The sequence below is a fragment of the Macrosteles quadrilineatus genome, unplaced genomic scaffold (assembly GCF_028750875.1).
Source record: "Macrosteles quadrilineatus isolate MER2022 unplaced genomic scaffold, UCM_ALF_1.0 Scaffold_7__1_contigs__length_78375512, whole genome shotgun sequence".
Taxonomy (NCBI): Eukaryota; Metazoa; Arthropoda; class Insecta; order Hemiptera; family Cicadellidae; genus Macrosteles; species Macrosteles quadrilineatus.
This window is the reverse complement of record NW_026542600.1, coordinates 8,098,650-8,112,770: the sequence shown is the minus strand read 5'-3', so window position 1 is coordinate 8,112,770 and position 14,121 is coordinate 8,098,650. Positions and strand designations below refer to the sequence as shown.

Here is a 14,121-nt window from a genome sequence, read left to right as displayed (position 1 = left end):
CGTTGTGAAATAATTGACATAACATGCATTTTTTGACCCTTGAAAAATATGCAAGTTAGATGTGCCTTTATATTATCCCTGGTAAAATTAATTTTTGTTCATCCAACGCGTACTATTGAGGTAGTTTTTTTTAAATTTTTGTACAACATATTAAGCTAAGTTTAATAAACTAACTTATAACAACAAAGGCGCGTTGTGAATAATATGTTGATGTCACTATTATTGACGTCAACGTTGAAGCCTAGGTTAACGAAAGATTTTCCGGGTAGCTCTTGCGAAGAAGCTCAACACCAACCGCGCGAACGCGTGCTGTGTGGTGGAGTGAGTGTGAGGACCTACAGCTGCTCTAGTGTCATACACCCTGAGGCTCAGCTGGGTAACCACACACAACTACGCACCTCACTACTCACTCGTACCTCCGTCACTGTCATAGTCACACACATTGTGTCAGTGTGAGGACCTACAGCTGCTCTAGTGTCATACACCCTGAGGCTCAGCTGGGTAACCACACACAACTACGCACCTCACTACTCACTCGTACCTCCGTCACTGTCATAGTCACACACATTGTGTCAGTGTGAGGACCTACAGCTGCTCTAGTGTCATACACCCTGAGGCTCAGCTGGGTAACCACACACAACTACGCACCTCACTACTCACTCGTACCTCCGTCACTGTCATAGTCACACACATTGTGTCAGTGTGAGGACCTACAGCTGCTCTAGTGTCATACACCCTGAGGCTCAGCTGGGTAACCACACACAACTACGCACCTCACTACTCACTCGTACCTCCGTCACTGTCATAGTCACACACATTGTGTCAGTGTGAGGACCTACAGCTGCTCTAGTGTCATACACCCTGAGGCTCAGCTGGGTAACCACACACAACTACGCACCTCACTACTCACTCGTACCTCCGTCACTGTCACAGTCACACACATTGTGTCAGTGTGAGGACCTACAGCTGCTCTAGTGTCATACACCCTGAGGCTCAGCTGGGTAACCACACACAACTACGCACCTCACTACTCACTCGTACCTCCGTCACTGTCACAGTCACACACATTGTGTCAGTGTGAGGACCTACAGCTGCTCTAGTGTCATACACCCTGAGGCTCAGCTGGGTAACCATACACAACTACGCACTTCACTACTCACTCGTACCTCCGTCACTGTCACAGTCACACACATTGTGTCAGTGTGAGGACCTACAGCTGCTCTAGTGTCATACACCCTGAGGCTCAGCTGGGTAACCACACACAACTACGCACCTCACTACTCACTCGTACCTCCGTCACTGTCACAGTCACACACTGTGTGTCAGTGTGAGGACCTACAGCTGCTCTAGTGTCATACACCCTGAGGCTCAGCTGGGTAACCACACACAACTACGCACCTCACTACTCACTCGTACCTCCGTCACTGTCACAGTCACACACATTGTGTCAGTGTGAGGACCTACAGCTGCTCTAGTGTCATACACCCTGAGGCTCAGCTGGGTAACCACACACAACTACGCACCTCACTACTCACTCGTACCTCCGTCACTGTCACAGTCACACACATTGTGTCAGTGTGAGGACCTACAGCTGCTCTAGTGTCATACACCCTGAGGCTCAGCTGGGTAACCACACACAACTACGCACCTCACTACTCACTCGTACCTCCGTCACTGTCACAGTCACACACTGTGTGTCAGTGTGAGGACCTACAGCTGCTCTAGTGTCATACACCCTGAGGCTCAGCTGGGTAACCACTCACAACTACGCACCTCACTACTCACTCGTACCTCCGTCACTGTCACAGTCACACACTGTGTGTCAGTGTGAGGACCTACAGCTGCTTTAATGTTATACTCCTTGAGGCTCAGCCGGTAGTGTCAACACTTCATGCCCAAAGCAGCGATGTCGTGGGTTTGGATCCTGACCTGTCGTTACTTTTTATCAGTACACTCAACCATTGAACTTTGCAGGCTTACCCCTTGCTTTGTTGGATACGTTCGAGGCACAGGTGCATAGCTTATATGGTCGGGAAAATGCAAGGATAACAGAGGCCTTCATTTTTGAGGTGTTGCCTTCCGGATTACTTTTAACAGTACTTTTCTAGAGGTTAAATACCTTTTTTGCCATCGTAATCCTACGTTGGCAGCAAAAAGGTGTTAACCTCTAGCAGGCCTTTAGTATTAAAAGAGGCCGCCCACCTCTTTCATCAATAAAATTACATACAAACTAACCGAACCCACAGAGAAGTAATATAAATCTTATAATTTATATTACTTCTCTGTGCCTAACCTAACCTAACTAGCGCAGCACACTGTAAATGAGCGAGGGACCTCTTCTTGAAAATACCCCAAGGTCAAAATTGGACGCTGATTGGCTTCTAGACCATCGAAGTATATTAACACAACGGTTTAGACACGTTATACATGCCGAAGAAGACTCCTACCTTATTAATCATAGTGTCATTGGATTCTTTGCTTGTTAACCACGCTTAGAATACTTTGTGTTTACGTCCGTGTTTTATGGCTAATAAAATCCGGACGCTGTGGACGCCACGTACTGAATCGGTTTCCTCCGTTTCCTCTGGCCCCAATGCTGCACCTGCAAGCTATAAACCTACACCGTATTCAAATGTAACATCTTCGCTTCGACAACAACCTAAACATCTGTCACCTACATTGCAATGGTATCGCATAGGTAGTGGGTATCTTTACTTTTCTTTCTTACTTCTTCTTCTTACTTTCTTATTAAATGGCGACCATACAATGCAGGTATTTTAAGCCAAGTATGAATGGAGATGAGTGTAGGATGAGTGGCGCGATCTTGTAGTCTTGTTAGTGACTAAGGGCGACATTCCTTAGACACAGCTGTTAATTAATAGCCCATACAGCCAATGGCAACTAAGGGACCTACTGTTTATAGTGGAATCCGAACCATATTCTTGACTTGGTATATACGAATTGGTCTAATTATCAGGATAGTACTGCGGATAGTCGTAGTACCCACTCGTGCGGACGTTAATCCACACCAGGGAGTATCGTATCCACAGTCCATGCCTATGAATATCCACAATTCGTGACCTCCTAGTAGCTGGATTACAGGACGACGCCACCCGTCTCAGTCTTTTATCACATAGGTAGTGCTTGTGCATTACGAATTTCTAATACATTCCTTTCTTGGATTTATTTTTACGTCCATATGTCAAACGTTAGCTGCGAAGTAAGAGTATACTTTTATAAACGATATGCAATAATGATAGTATTAAATTCAAAAACCTTTTTTATCTTTCGTAGAAAGACATGGGAAAATACAAAATAGGGTTGTATCCCTTTATTCTGGGGTACAATAAAGGGTCAACAGTAGAACTTTCAAAACAATGGACAACAGACATTCTACTTAATTCATGCCTCTGGTGAAGCATATTTAAAATCATCACCACTCAAAGCCTTTTTCGGTTGAATTGTCATTACCTAAATCATTACATAAATGGAGTCCTTAGGTTCGCCCTCTACGTTTCGATAGTTAAGTGTAGGTATTATAAGCTTTATTGGTCGTTTTCATGTTTACAATTAATTTAATGCAGCCAATCTCAATCTGTGATAATTTATAGCTACTGTGATATTATTCTGTATATTAGTTTAAGAAGTCTGGAAAATTTTATTTAGATCCTCAGAACTAAATTAGAATATTATAGCATGCCATGTCTATTGTCAACTACAATGTAGCCAAAATTAGGATGTAGTTATTTTTTGACGAAATCAATCACAATATTGTATTGTTTAAAGATGGAATAAATGACTATTCATTGACTATTCATATTCATATATGAGAAAATTCTAAAATGTTGTCTTAATTTTTCAAACATTTCCCAAACTTCAATCCAAACTTTGTTGCTAATAGATAAAATAATAATGTTGAGTTCAGAAGTTAATTTAAGTAATAATATTCAGAAAATGCAGGTTTCGCATTGTACATGGTTATTGTTCATAAAAATCTGAATTCTTTAACATCAATTGTTTCGGATACGATCTTGGGGGTTAGTTTCGGTTTATTTATGGGTAACCATTGACGTTGATGGCAATTTTAAATAATGATGTAATTCCAAACATTTTTTATCAACCTTATTTATATATCTGGCGATATTGTGGCATCCGTGGTCATCTCTTGGAATCATGTAAATAGATACCCGCGATCATGCCCTGGGCCATGTCTACAACCCGGATCATGTCGTGATCATCTCCTTTGATTATGTCAGCATCCGCGAGCATGCTCTCATCATGTCACCTTCCGGTTTGATCATGTTAATATCCGTGATCATTTCCAGCGATCATGTCAACTTCCGTGACCATCTCTTGATCATGTCATCTCCCGTGATCATTTCTTGATCATTTCAACATCCGTGATCATCTCTTGATTATTTTAACATCCATGATCATCTCTTGATCATGTCAACTTCCGTGACCATAATCTCTTGATTATTTTAACATCCATGATCATCTCTTGATCATGTCAACTTCCGTGACCATCATCTCTTGATTATTTTAACATCCATGATCATCTCTTGATCATGTCAACTTCCGTGACCATCATCTCTTGATTATTTTAACATCCATGATCATCTCTTGATCATGTCAACTTCCGTGACCATCATCTCTTGATCATGCCTTCTCCTGTGATCATATCCACGATCACGGAAAATGGCGATTATACCAAGCTATCGGGATTTTCTTTCTTGACGCGACGACATGAAAAAACGAACGTAGTTCATTGGGGGAATGTTATTGGCGATTGTAAAAAAAAAATTGTTTTCGTGTAATAGTACAATTCCCGGGTTTTCCGCACAGCACAGTTTTTGTCACAACATTGTGTAGGTCAGCGACTGTGTGCCTCTCGTCACATGCAGAACAGCTGCGCACATTACTCTCAGGTTTATTGTTCTCACTTTTACACTCATAATCTGCAATGTTACGTCTTGAGCCAATAAAAGACAAGTTAATCTCTGCCCGGTAGTTAGTTCAGCCCATTAGTAGTCAGTTAACGTCCCGTTTACGCCAACAATAGTTTTCTTATTAAACTGCACGTGTTTCCAAGGAGATTGTGTTAGGTATCATCATCTGTTCTACCGGTGCTACCAGAAATACATCAAGTTTCCGGGCGATTTTAACCTGTTTTCTCCGAGTGCACCGGTATTGTACGTAAAAGTAAAACGGTCTCAAACTTTTGATTATGATTTACATAAGCTTATAAACTCGTGTCACTGTTTTTCGGGACTTTTCACGACGTTCTACTATTGTAGCATCATCAGGGCCTCGTTGAGAAAATATAAACTTTCTTGTTCAAATAGTTTCACAATCTGTAAAATTTTTACAAATTACACGTATTAATGGGACATGGACTAATTAATTAATATATTCACAATATTTGTTACTTAACACTAAACATTTGAAAACATTATTGTTTCATTTTTTGTATTAAATAGTTATAATCTTTCCAAAGATCTTCAAAAAAGAGGCAAATATTTTGAAATAACAAACCCCATTTAAGTTAAAAAGTGAGAAATCGTTCATTAAATGCTAACGTTTCTTGGAATCTCTCTAATATCATTCCAGGAAGGCTTTTCCAAGTATTATTACTTACTGTAACATGCTGAAATGGTACTCAATTTATTCGATTTGGTTAAATGTTATGGATTGAGGGGTTGTTTAAATTTAGAGCTTACATCAGTTCTTGAAAAACAGATTAATACAGTAATTGTCTTTAGACCATTGATAGATACAGGTAAGTAGCTAGATGCATCTAAAAATAAAATAAATGCTTGTATCTATATTTATCCGGTATGAATGGGTTTTACTCAACCTGAAATTAACAAAAAAGTTAATATGGAAACAGTAAAACACATATTGTCGTTCGGACGTTTTAGGATCCGGAATCTGATACCTTCTTCAGGTTAAAAGGAACCTTTAACAATGCCTGGAATTTCAATTTACCACTTCAAATTTTTCGATCACTAATACGAAGAAGGAAAACAAAGAAAACAACAAAGGAGTTGTTTTCAAAGTAGTGTTTATGTCAAACCTTTTTGTAACGTACCATGTTTATTATTATTATTTTTTTTAAAGAATACATTAACATTCATGTGCAAAACTCTTAATACATATAACAATTATTTCCGGGTATAGACTTACACAGAGGCAAACTAAACCGTTCCTCCCTTAAAAAATACGTACAGTGGAACCTCGATAACAAGTCGCCCTTGAAATTATCTGACCCCTAATCACAAGTTGCAAACCTCAATAAGAAGTAAACCTTGATAACAAGTCTTCCTTAATAATCCCCATGAGAGTTTTGTTATTGATTCTACAAGGTTTAAGACGGAATTTAAATCTTGACTAAGCTGTTACCGTAAATATACATATTAAAAATAATTTTCAAGGTTTTTAGCTAAACACAATTTATTAGTTTGTGCAATGAATGATCTGTTTTATTTTCTTAAAAAATGTTTAGAACTTTTTGGTTTTAACGTAGTTTTCAGTTTTTAACACAGATTATTTGTACATTATAGAAATTGTATATAGTTATTAACTAATCAATAAGTTTATTTATGTATTCAGTTAATTTATTGTGTTTCGATATTAATTTATTAATTTTTTAAGAAAACCTTTCAAAACCTTTAAATACTATTTATTTGTATTATTTACACATATAATCAGAAAAATCGGAAAATCTTTATTGTTTTATATATTGATTTACAAAGCTTACTCACAGAGTAAACTAAGAATAACTAAGATTAACTAACTTAAACACTTGTGAATTATTGGTCAAAGACCTGTTAGGGATGTTCTATTACGTACATATACATATAATACAGATATATTATTTGATTAATTAATAATACTCATCCTCCGTAGTGTGTTTTGTGGGTTACAAAAATCCACCTTTTACTTAACCACATTGGCTTAGAAACGTCCTATGTTATTGTGACCTAATGGACTTTCCTTTGTATTAAATCTTCTGATTGTTTGTTAATCGAATTGCCAAATACTTCTTCCAAATAAATATAAAAAGGGTTTTGTTTATTTGACTAATACATGAACAGGAGTGAAGTCGTTCTCTTTCCCTTTGTCTGTACATTCCAAAATTGAAGTCGTAAAAAGTAAACAAATCAAAAGAATTCCGGAATGGCATCTCAAGTCACATGTTAAATTTTCAAAAGTTTGTACGGTACTCATATTATGGCGAAAATAGATTTGTCCTGGCTATAGGCCCTACCATTGGTCTAGAACTTTTTTACACAGAACTTAGTTATACCGTATTAGTTATACCGTATTAATGTGTTTCTAGGTACAGATTCCCAGCTCGAAGTAACAAGTATTCAACTTTATTCATATTATATAGGATTTTGTTTGGACTTAAATTTGTTATATGTATTCTATTATATTTCATTGACCTTAGCAATCTGATATTTATATTAATATCGATTTCAAAGTCGAAAATTTATTGTCGCCTAGGTGGAACGTACCAATTTTCCATCTAGAAAATTTCATCTTGACATACAATTTTTACATGCATAAATGAATGCATTTGACAATTAGCTTTTCATCAGGTAAGCAACTTGTAGTTCTATTGTATTTTCTAAATAGTAATGACAAGAGGTTGTTCAAATACAGAGTTTTTTTGTCAGTGTCAGTATTTTGTATTAGTTTATTGTGTTTCTATAATGTTCAATGTCACAACGAAATCCCCGCATAGACAATTTTATGTTTTACATTTTACTGTACTAATAGCTCTGATGAAAACGTTTCGACTTCGAAATTCAAAAAAGGGTGATAAATACAATTTTTTCGGTAAGTATATGGAATGTTTATTTTTACAATGATGACTATTTGCTCTATTATCAAAATGGCATACAACTAATGTATAGTTGAAATTGCTATCCTATCTATATTACATTACTACAACTATTCTTGTATAGTGTGTTCACCACCGATTATTGAAAAAGAATTTGTAGTGTATGTAGATAATGTTACGTAATGAGTTTATTTTAAAATGAAACACGAATGATTGTTGTTTAAAGGGTCAATACGGACATTTAACTTAACTGATTCAGTGAACTTTTACTATTGTCCACGGATAACTACAAGAATAAACTGAATATTCAAACTGACACACATTTTTTTATAATGTAAGTGGATGTCGTTGGGAGGACTTACGAGTTTTTTATGGGGAAAAACAAAAATTGCGGAACTTTTGAACCATAAAACGAGAGTTGCGCCTTTTGGTTAACCGTTTATAGGACTATAACATACTACATTTTAATCCAAATTGTTACTGAAGAGTTTGTGAGAATCAGGTTATTCCGTTATTTTATGGGGTTTTATGAGAAAATTAGACTACAATTAAAACCCCGAATTAAAATTTACTCTCCTAAATATACCATAGTGACCATAACGAAATGTTTCTATAAATCGGACAACATGTATAGTCTGTAGCACTGTACGCATACATACGTATACATACACACATACATACCCTCGAGGACCACGTTTTTTGGTTCATAAATCAAAAGGACCCAAAATTTATATTTCCACCAAAAAATCTAATCGGAAAAGTTTGACGAAAACAATACTTTCTGTAAATAATGTTTCGGCTACCCTAGAGAAAGTACTTAAATTATTTGTTTATATACAAGTCTCATAATGTTTCCCGTACTTCTAACATCCGCAAACTTGTATTGGTGGTTTACCAATTGTTCGCAATTATTTCCCATACGTTAATTGCATAGTGAAATGTAATACTTGATGTATGTTATCAAGTATTACATTTCACTATGCAATTAACAGTTCTGACAACGGGATATTCGATTCTCGCTCGAAACTCGCAGAATCAAATGTACAGGGAAAAGAATTTAAAGTTGGTGCGTGTTCGGGGGATGATTGTGAGGGGGAGGGGTGGTGAGGTCCGCAACACCACACCCCTACATGCGCGCGCACCCTGTATGTATTGATCCTACATCAACTTACTACGTTGTACGTATTTGTATCAAAGTTACTATTGCCAGTGCATCCGTGCACTTTACATGCGCTGCACTGACGAATGTTACAATCCGTAACAATTTGATTACGTCAATGAAGTTTTGTTACAAAGTCTTCCAAGTTTTCCATTTACAATAATTGTATTAGTTTGAGTTGTAAAATATTCTAATTCAGGAACTGCCACAACTTGAACGCGTTCATTCTAAGTATTTTGCCACGTAAAGTTTTTCTTTACATAAATTTACATAACTTTTCTACTATTTGCAATGGTTGAATTGTAGTTAAGATTGAAAGTCAAATATTTTATTGTGAGAAATTCAACAGATTTTTAGTGAAATTCCCACTGTTTGCAATAATTTTAATTAGTATTGTTGCACTGAATTCTTGGTCTTCGTGAGAGTAGCTTCAAATTGGTCTTATGTACCATCAGTCTCAATATTATCTTTGCTAAATCATAGTGTGATGCGTATGGTTTTGTACATAGTGTAAATACCGATTTGGCGCGCCCCTCAACAAGAAAACACCAGCCGCTTATTGCAAGATTATTGTACTAGTTTGAGCATAACGTTGAACCATGTAACTACAAATCAAACAGTTTCATTGATTATAAAATGTTTTGGTTGTATTGTAGTTTGAGGCAAAATATCATACTTTGATCAATTCAACAAATAAGAAAACTTCGAATAAACGTCTTTCTTTAAGGATTACTTTGAGATGTTTGTGCGCTTTTATACCCCAAAGCAACGCGCTGCTATTGTAGCGACGATTTTCTATATTATATCTGCTAAAGTGTTGCTGGTTAAATTATTGTGTAAAATACTTATAGCGACGACTTGGAAGATGTATACCTCACTAAAATGTATTTTATTATGAAACAGTAATATTTTTCTGTTTAAATTTTGTTAATGCATTATTGATGGGTACAAAAATATTACATAACATTTCTAAACAAATATTGTATACATTATGAACATTGTGCAATCCAACAGAAGAGCCATCAAAATGCTATTGACTATGCAATTTATAGTTTGGACAGCTATGATACATCACTTGTCATTCCGATTTTCAACCTCCAATATTGACAACGACCAACCTCAATGCGAATGTGATTGACCAGTGTATTGCCAACAAAGGTTTGATATAGTCTGTATAATGGAACTTGACTGCTGATTCTCGTTGTACCTGGGGACTGGTCAATGATTTAAGGCCTGGGATACAGGTTCCATCCTTCAGACTATATGTCAGGTATCAGGAAGCCAGTTTGATCTTGGAAATAATCCTAAGGGGTACTGATAGTTTTTAGACAAAAATGTAGTCTAAAGCCGAGAAACCATTCGCGCAATGGTGGTTTTAAAGGTATACCAACTACCTGGCAATTTTGGTTGGTAATTATGTTAAAGACACGGGTCAAAACATTGTTCACTATACAAAACCTTCAAAAGAAAGTTAAAAATAGTTTGAAGATACAAAACTTTTCAAAACTGTTTTACATCTAGCATAGAGTACCATTGTTCATCCATGGTACATTGTGGGAAGAAATCCATGTGTAGAACAAATCATTAACAAATATTGATTATCCACTGATTTGTTGTAGTAGGAGTTATCTTTATTTGTATATCTCTAACATAACAGTCAATAATAGCAACAGGAAACCGATACACTGACTTGGTTCCTTGGTTCTAGAGAAGAACTGTTTGTTAAGATAACTGTCCATAAAATGAACTGTTCATGAAACGGTTAGTCAATAGTTTATCAAGTGTCTGTTATATGTTCAAATGATTCTTTAGATAACCCTTCATCAAGCCAATTCTTCATGATGAGCAAAGGTTAATCTTAACGGTTAGGGATGAAAATCTGAACAAGGTGAATGATCATGGCATGTTTAACATTTAATATTCTCAAGATAAAGCGTTCATTTAGGAAGAAACTCTTTGATCATGGGAGGGGCTGTTGGTTAGTTAACTGTTTATGGTGTGAAAAGTTTAGGGAAACCATTTTTTTATGAAATGACGATGAGCTGTAAAGTTGAAGGGTTTTAACGTATCATGTAGTAGATTGTTCATGAGGTAATTTTAGCCACAAGTTTTCAACTTTTCAAGTCAAATTTGTATCAGAGTATGAGTTTAATTCTTGAGCTGAACTATCTGTAAGAAGAATTGTTCTTTGTCTAAAGAGAGGTTGATGGAGTTTGTACTTCCAAAATTGTTGCTGAGGTAGCTCTAGCTAAAAACTTGTAATTAATTTCCTTTTAATTATCATTGCCGATGACCAGATGATCTGGATAGTCTGTGTCAAATGCATACAAGCTATCTTGGATTGCGGATGACTCCTCTCCAAGGTTCCTTCATAAACTAATCCACACCCCACACCAAATAGAGGGTTTGCCAGTAGTCTCTCGTATTAATGTTTTGAACTGGGCATTGTTCGCTCGCTTGACTACAAGTCCTACAAGAAGCTTGCCTTGCTGCAATGTTCCTTGAAATGAGTTGTTGCTTGACATAGATAGAAATCATAATTACCAATGTTATTGCTGTTGCAGGTCTAGAACTGGGGCTGCAGTTCGGAGTGGAGCCTGAAGGCGGTAAATTCGTCCCCGGACGGATGAAATGATTCGGATGGATGCTACGCGCCCCCTTCACATTGCGAGCTACGTTTCAAACGTCCACTCATTCGCGCATGCGCATATGGAGTTGGCCATTCCTACTACAATCATAGATTAAACATACTTCCTCTTACAACTCAGTGAAGGTGTGCAAAATGTCTGAGCCTTCTTTCCCATGGTGTCAACCCGGATTTTCTGTTCTGTGGATTGATTCAAGTAGTGATGATAGTGACGACGAGGTTGTAGGCCCTACTTTTGTACTCATTATCAAAAAGGAGAAAGTGGGTTCATCCAATTAACAGTAAGCGGCAGCGATTTGGTGAATCATTGTAATAATGCAAATAATCAAAGTACAAATCTAATAATGATTTACTGTACAGTAATTCGTATAATATACATGGTTATTGGTTAGGATACTTTATTCTCTTTGTAATCTCTGTGGAGTGTAGTCGCAATTTCCAACCAAATTTTATCTTTCTCTTGTTGATCTCTATAAATTTCTATAGTTGTATCCCAGATAACTGGGTAGGCACGGACAGCCTCAATTAATTCAGCCATAACAAACAACAAGGGAGGACACAAAACAACAACTAGATGAACACTATGACTGTAAACACAAACTACTGAACACTGTGATGCGAGTGACACATGCCTCGCTGAGAGCTACTGCTCTGTCTGCGCATGCGCGAGGGCGTGATCGTCCGCGGACGTTTTAGAAAAATCGCTCCCAGAGCGATTCCACCAAATCGTCCACGGACGAATTTCTGCATCCGCGGATGGACGCTACGTTTCAATGGGCGGTGTGAACGGTCCCATCTGATAACATGGGCAGCGATTTATTTTCGCATCCGTCCGCGGACGAAGAAATCGTCCGCGTATGCCAGTGTGAAACCGCCTTGAGGACCTTGTGGCGAGCTGCAACAAGCCTGCGCTGCTACAACGTTCCTTGATTTGAACTTTTGCTAGACATTGGTAGATGGAGATATGTTACCAACATTGTTGCTTTTGCAGGTCTAGAACTGGGGCTGCAGTTCGGAGTGGAGCCTGAGGACCTTGTGGCGAGCCGCAACAAGCCTGCGCTGCTACAATGTTCCTCTCCCTCTCCCAATGTCACCTTCCAATGGACCCTGGACGACAAACTGCTTCCTCTCGTCAACAACTCTCGCATCCAACTTTCCTCCAACGGATCACTCATATTCAAGAAGGTAAGTTAGATAGCCATCATGTTACTAGAAATACTTTGATGGTTTTATGTGGGTCTTGGCCAATGGCTCAGTCAGTATTACTGCCTCGGTAGTGCAATAAAAATTGTTATTCCCTATTGGATCACCACTTGCTTTGCTTGGCACCACATTCCAGAGGACTATAGGTAGACAAATACAAGGTTGAAAGTAGCTGCAAACCTCTAGCTTATTTTTAATATACAAAGTGTAATCCTACAAAAATTGTCAAAATAATCTGAACTCTTTTAATACGAAAAACTAGTGTGAGACTTTTACCATACAAACGTAGACACACCTTATTTGATAGCTAGTCTTGTGGTGTACTAGCTTTAAATATTGTAATTCTAGATGTTTGCTGAAATGCATTTTAATCAATCACCTATTGGAGATACTATACAATGAGATATATTCTTTTATGCGTACAGTATCTCTTTTCTATCTTTTCTTATAGAAATTGAGTCGTAAGCAGTCTAACAAAGTCTTTAATTTTGATTGTGACAGACAAAGATTGAAGTCTAAATCCATCCTAGTACCAAACACTTTCCTTAGAACTAACTTCTTTCATTAATCATTTTACTTTTTTTACAGAAAATACCAAAAAGTAACATTTTTTAAGTAGTGTCAATAGATTTTGGATTTTTAAGGTTTTCTATCAGCTGATTTTTCTTGCTACACATTTTATGTTATTTTTCTACCTTTTGACAACAATCCTTGGACTTAAATGTCCTGAATGATACAGGTTCTACACATTTCCACACTCATCATAAAGACCAAAAATTACATTTACATCTACTCTAAGTTGACAAAATTAATTGGCAAGTAACATTTTATAATTTTTGTAACTTTTAAAAATTTTAAGGCGATTCCATAAACTAAGGCTTTTTTAATTGTGAATCGATGATTTTGTATTGTGTTATGTTTTTGAAACCGGTAAACTCCAGTTTTGATGGTCCAGAATGTTTGAGTCCGGTTTAAATTTCACAAGTTAGAAGAGAAGGATGATTTAGTCCCTTCCTTATCTCCTTACAATCCTTTCTGCCTTATGAGTTTCCTCTTCCCAAAGTATTGTAATTAGACACATCCCTCCCGACTGCAGATCAACTTTAAATTAAACTTTAGCTGTGTAAATTGCCTCCAATTCTCCCGGCAACTGTTTCAATTCTTCCTCTATTAGCGCTTACAGGTCTTAAACTGTGTATCAAGTATTAGATTTGGTGTAATCAGAAAATGTATGTATTAGATTACAATGTTGCGTTGTTAGAT

At 37.1% G+C, this 14,121-nt stretch overlaps 1 protein-coding gene across 1 annotated transcript in view; it reads left to right on the top strand.

Annotated features, from left to right (window-relative positions):
• LOC128998127 (protogenin B-like) overlaps positions 1-14,121 on the top strand; it is a 145,511-nt gene that overhangs the window by 80,192 nt on the left and 51,198 nt on the right. Inside the window, exon 2 of the mRNA XM_054424126.1 lies at positions 12,647-12,840. Within this exon, the coding sequence (XP_054280101.1) occupies positions 12,647-12,840 (194 nt within the window). The remainder of the gene's footprint in view (positions 1-12,646; positions 12,841-14,121) is intronic.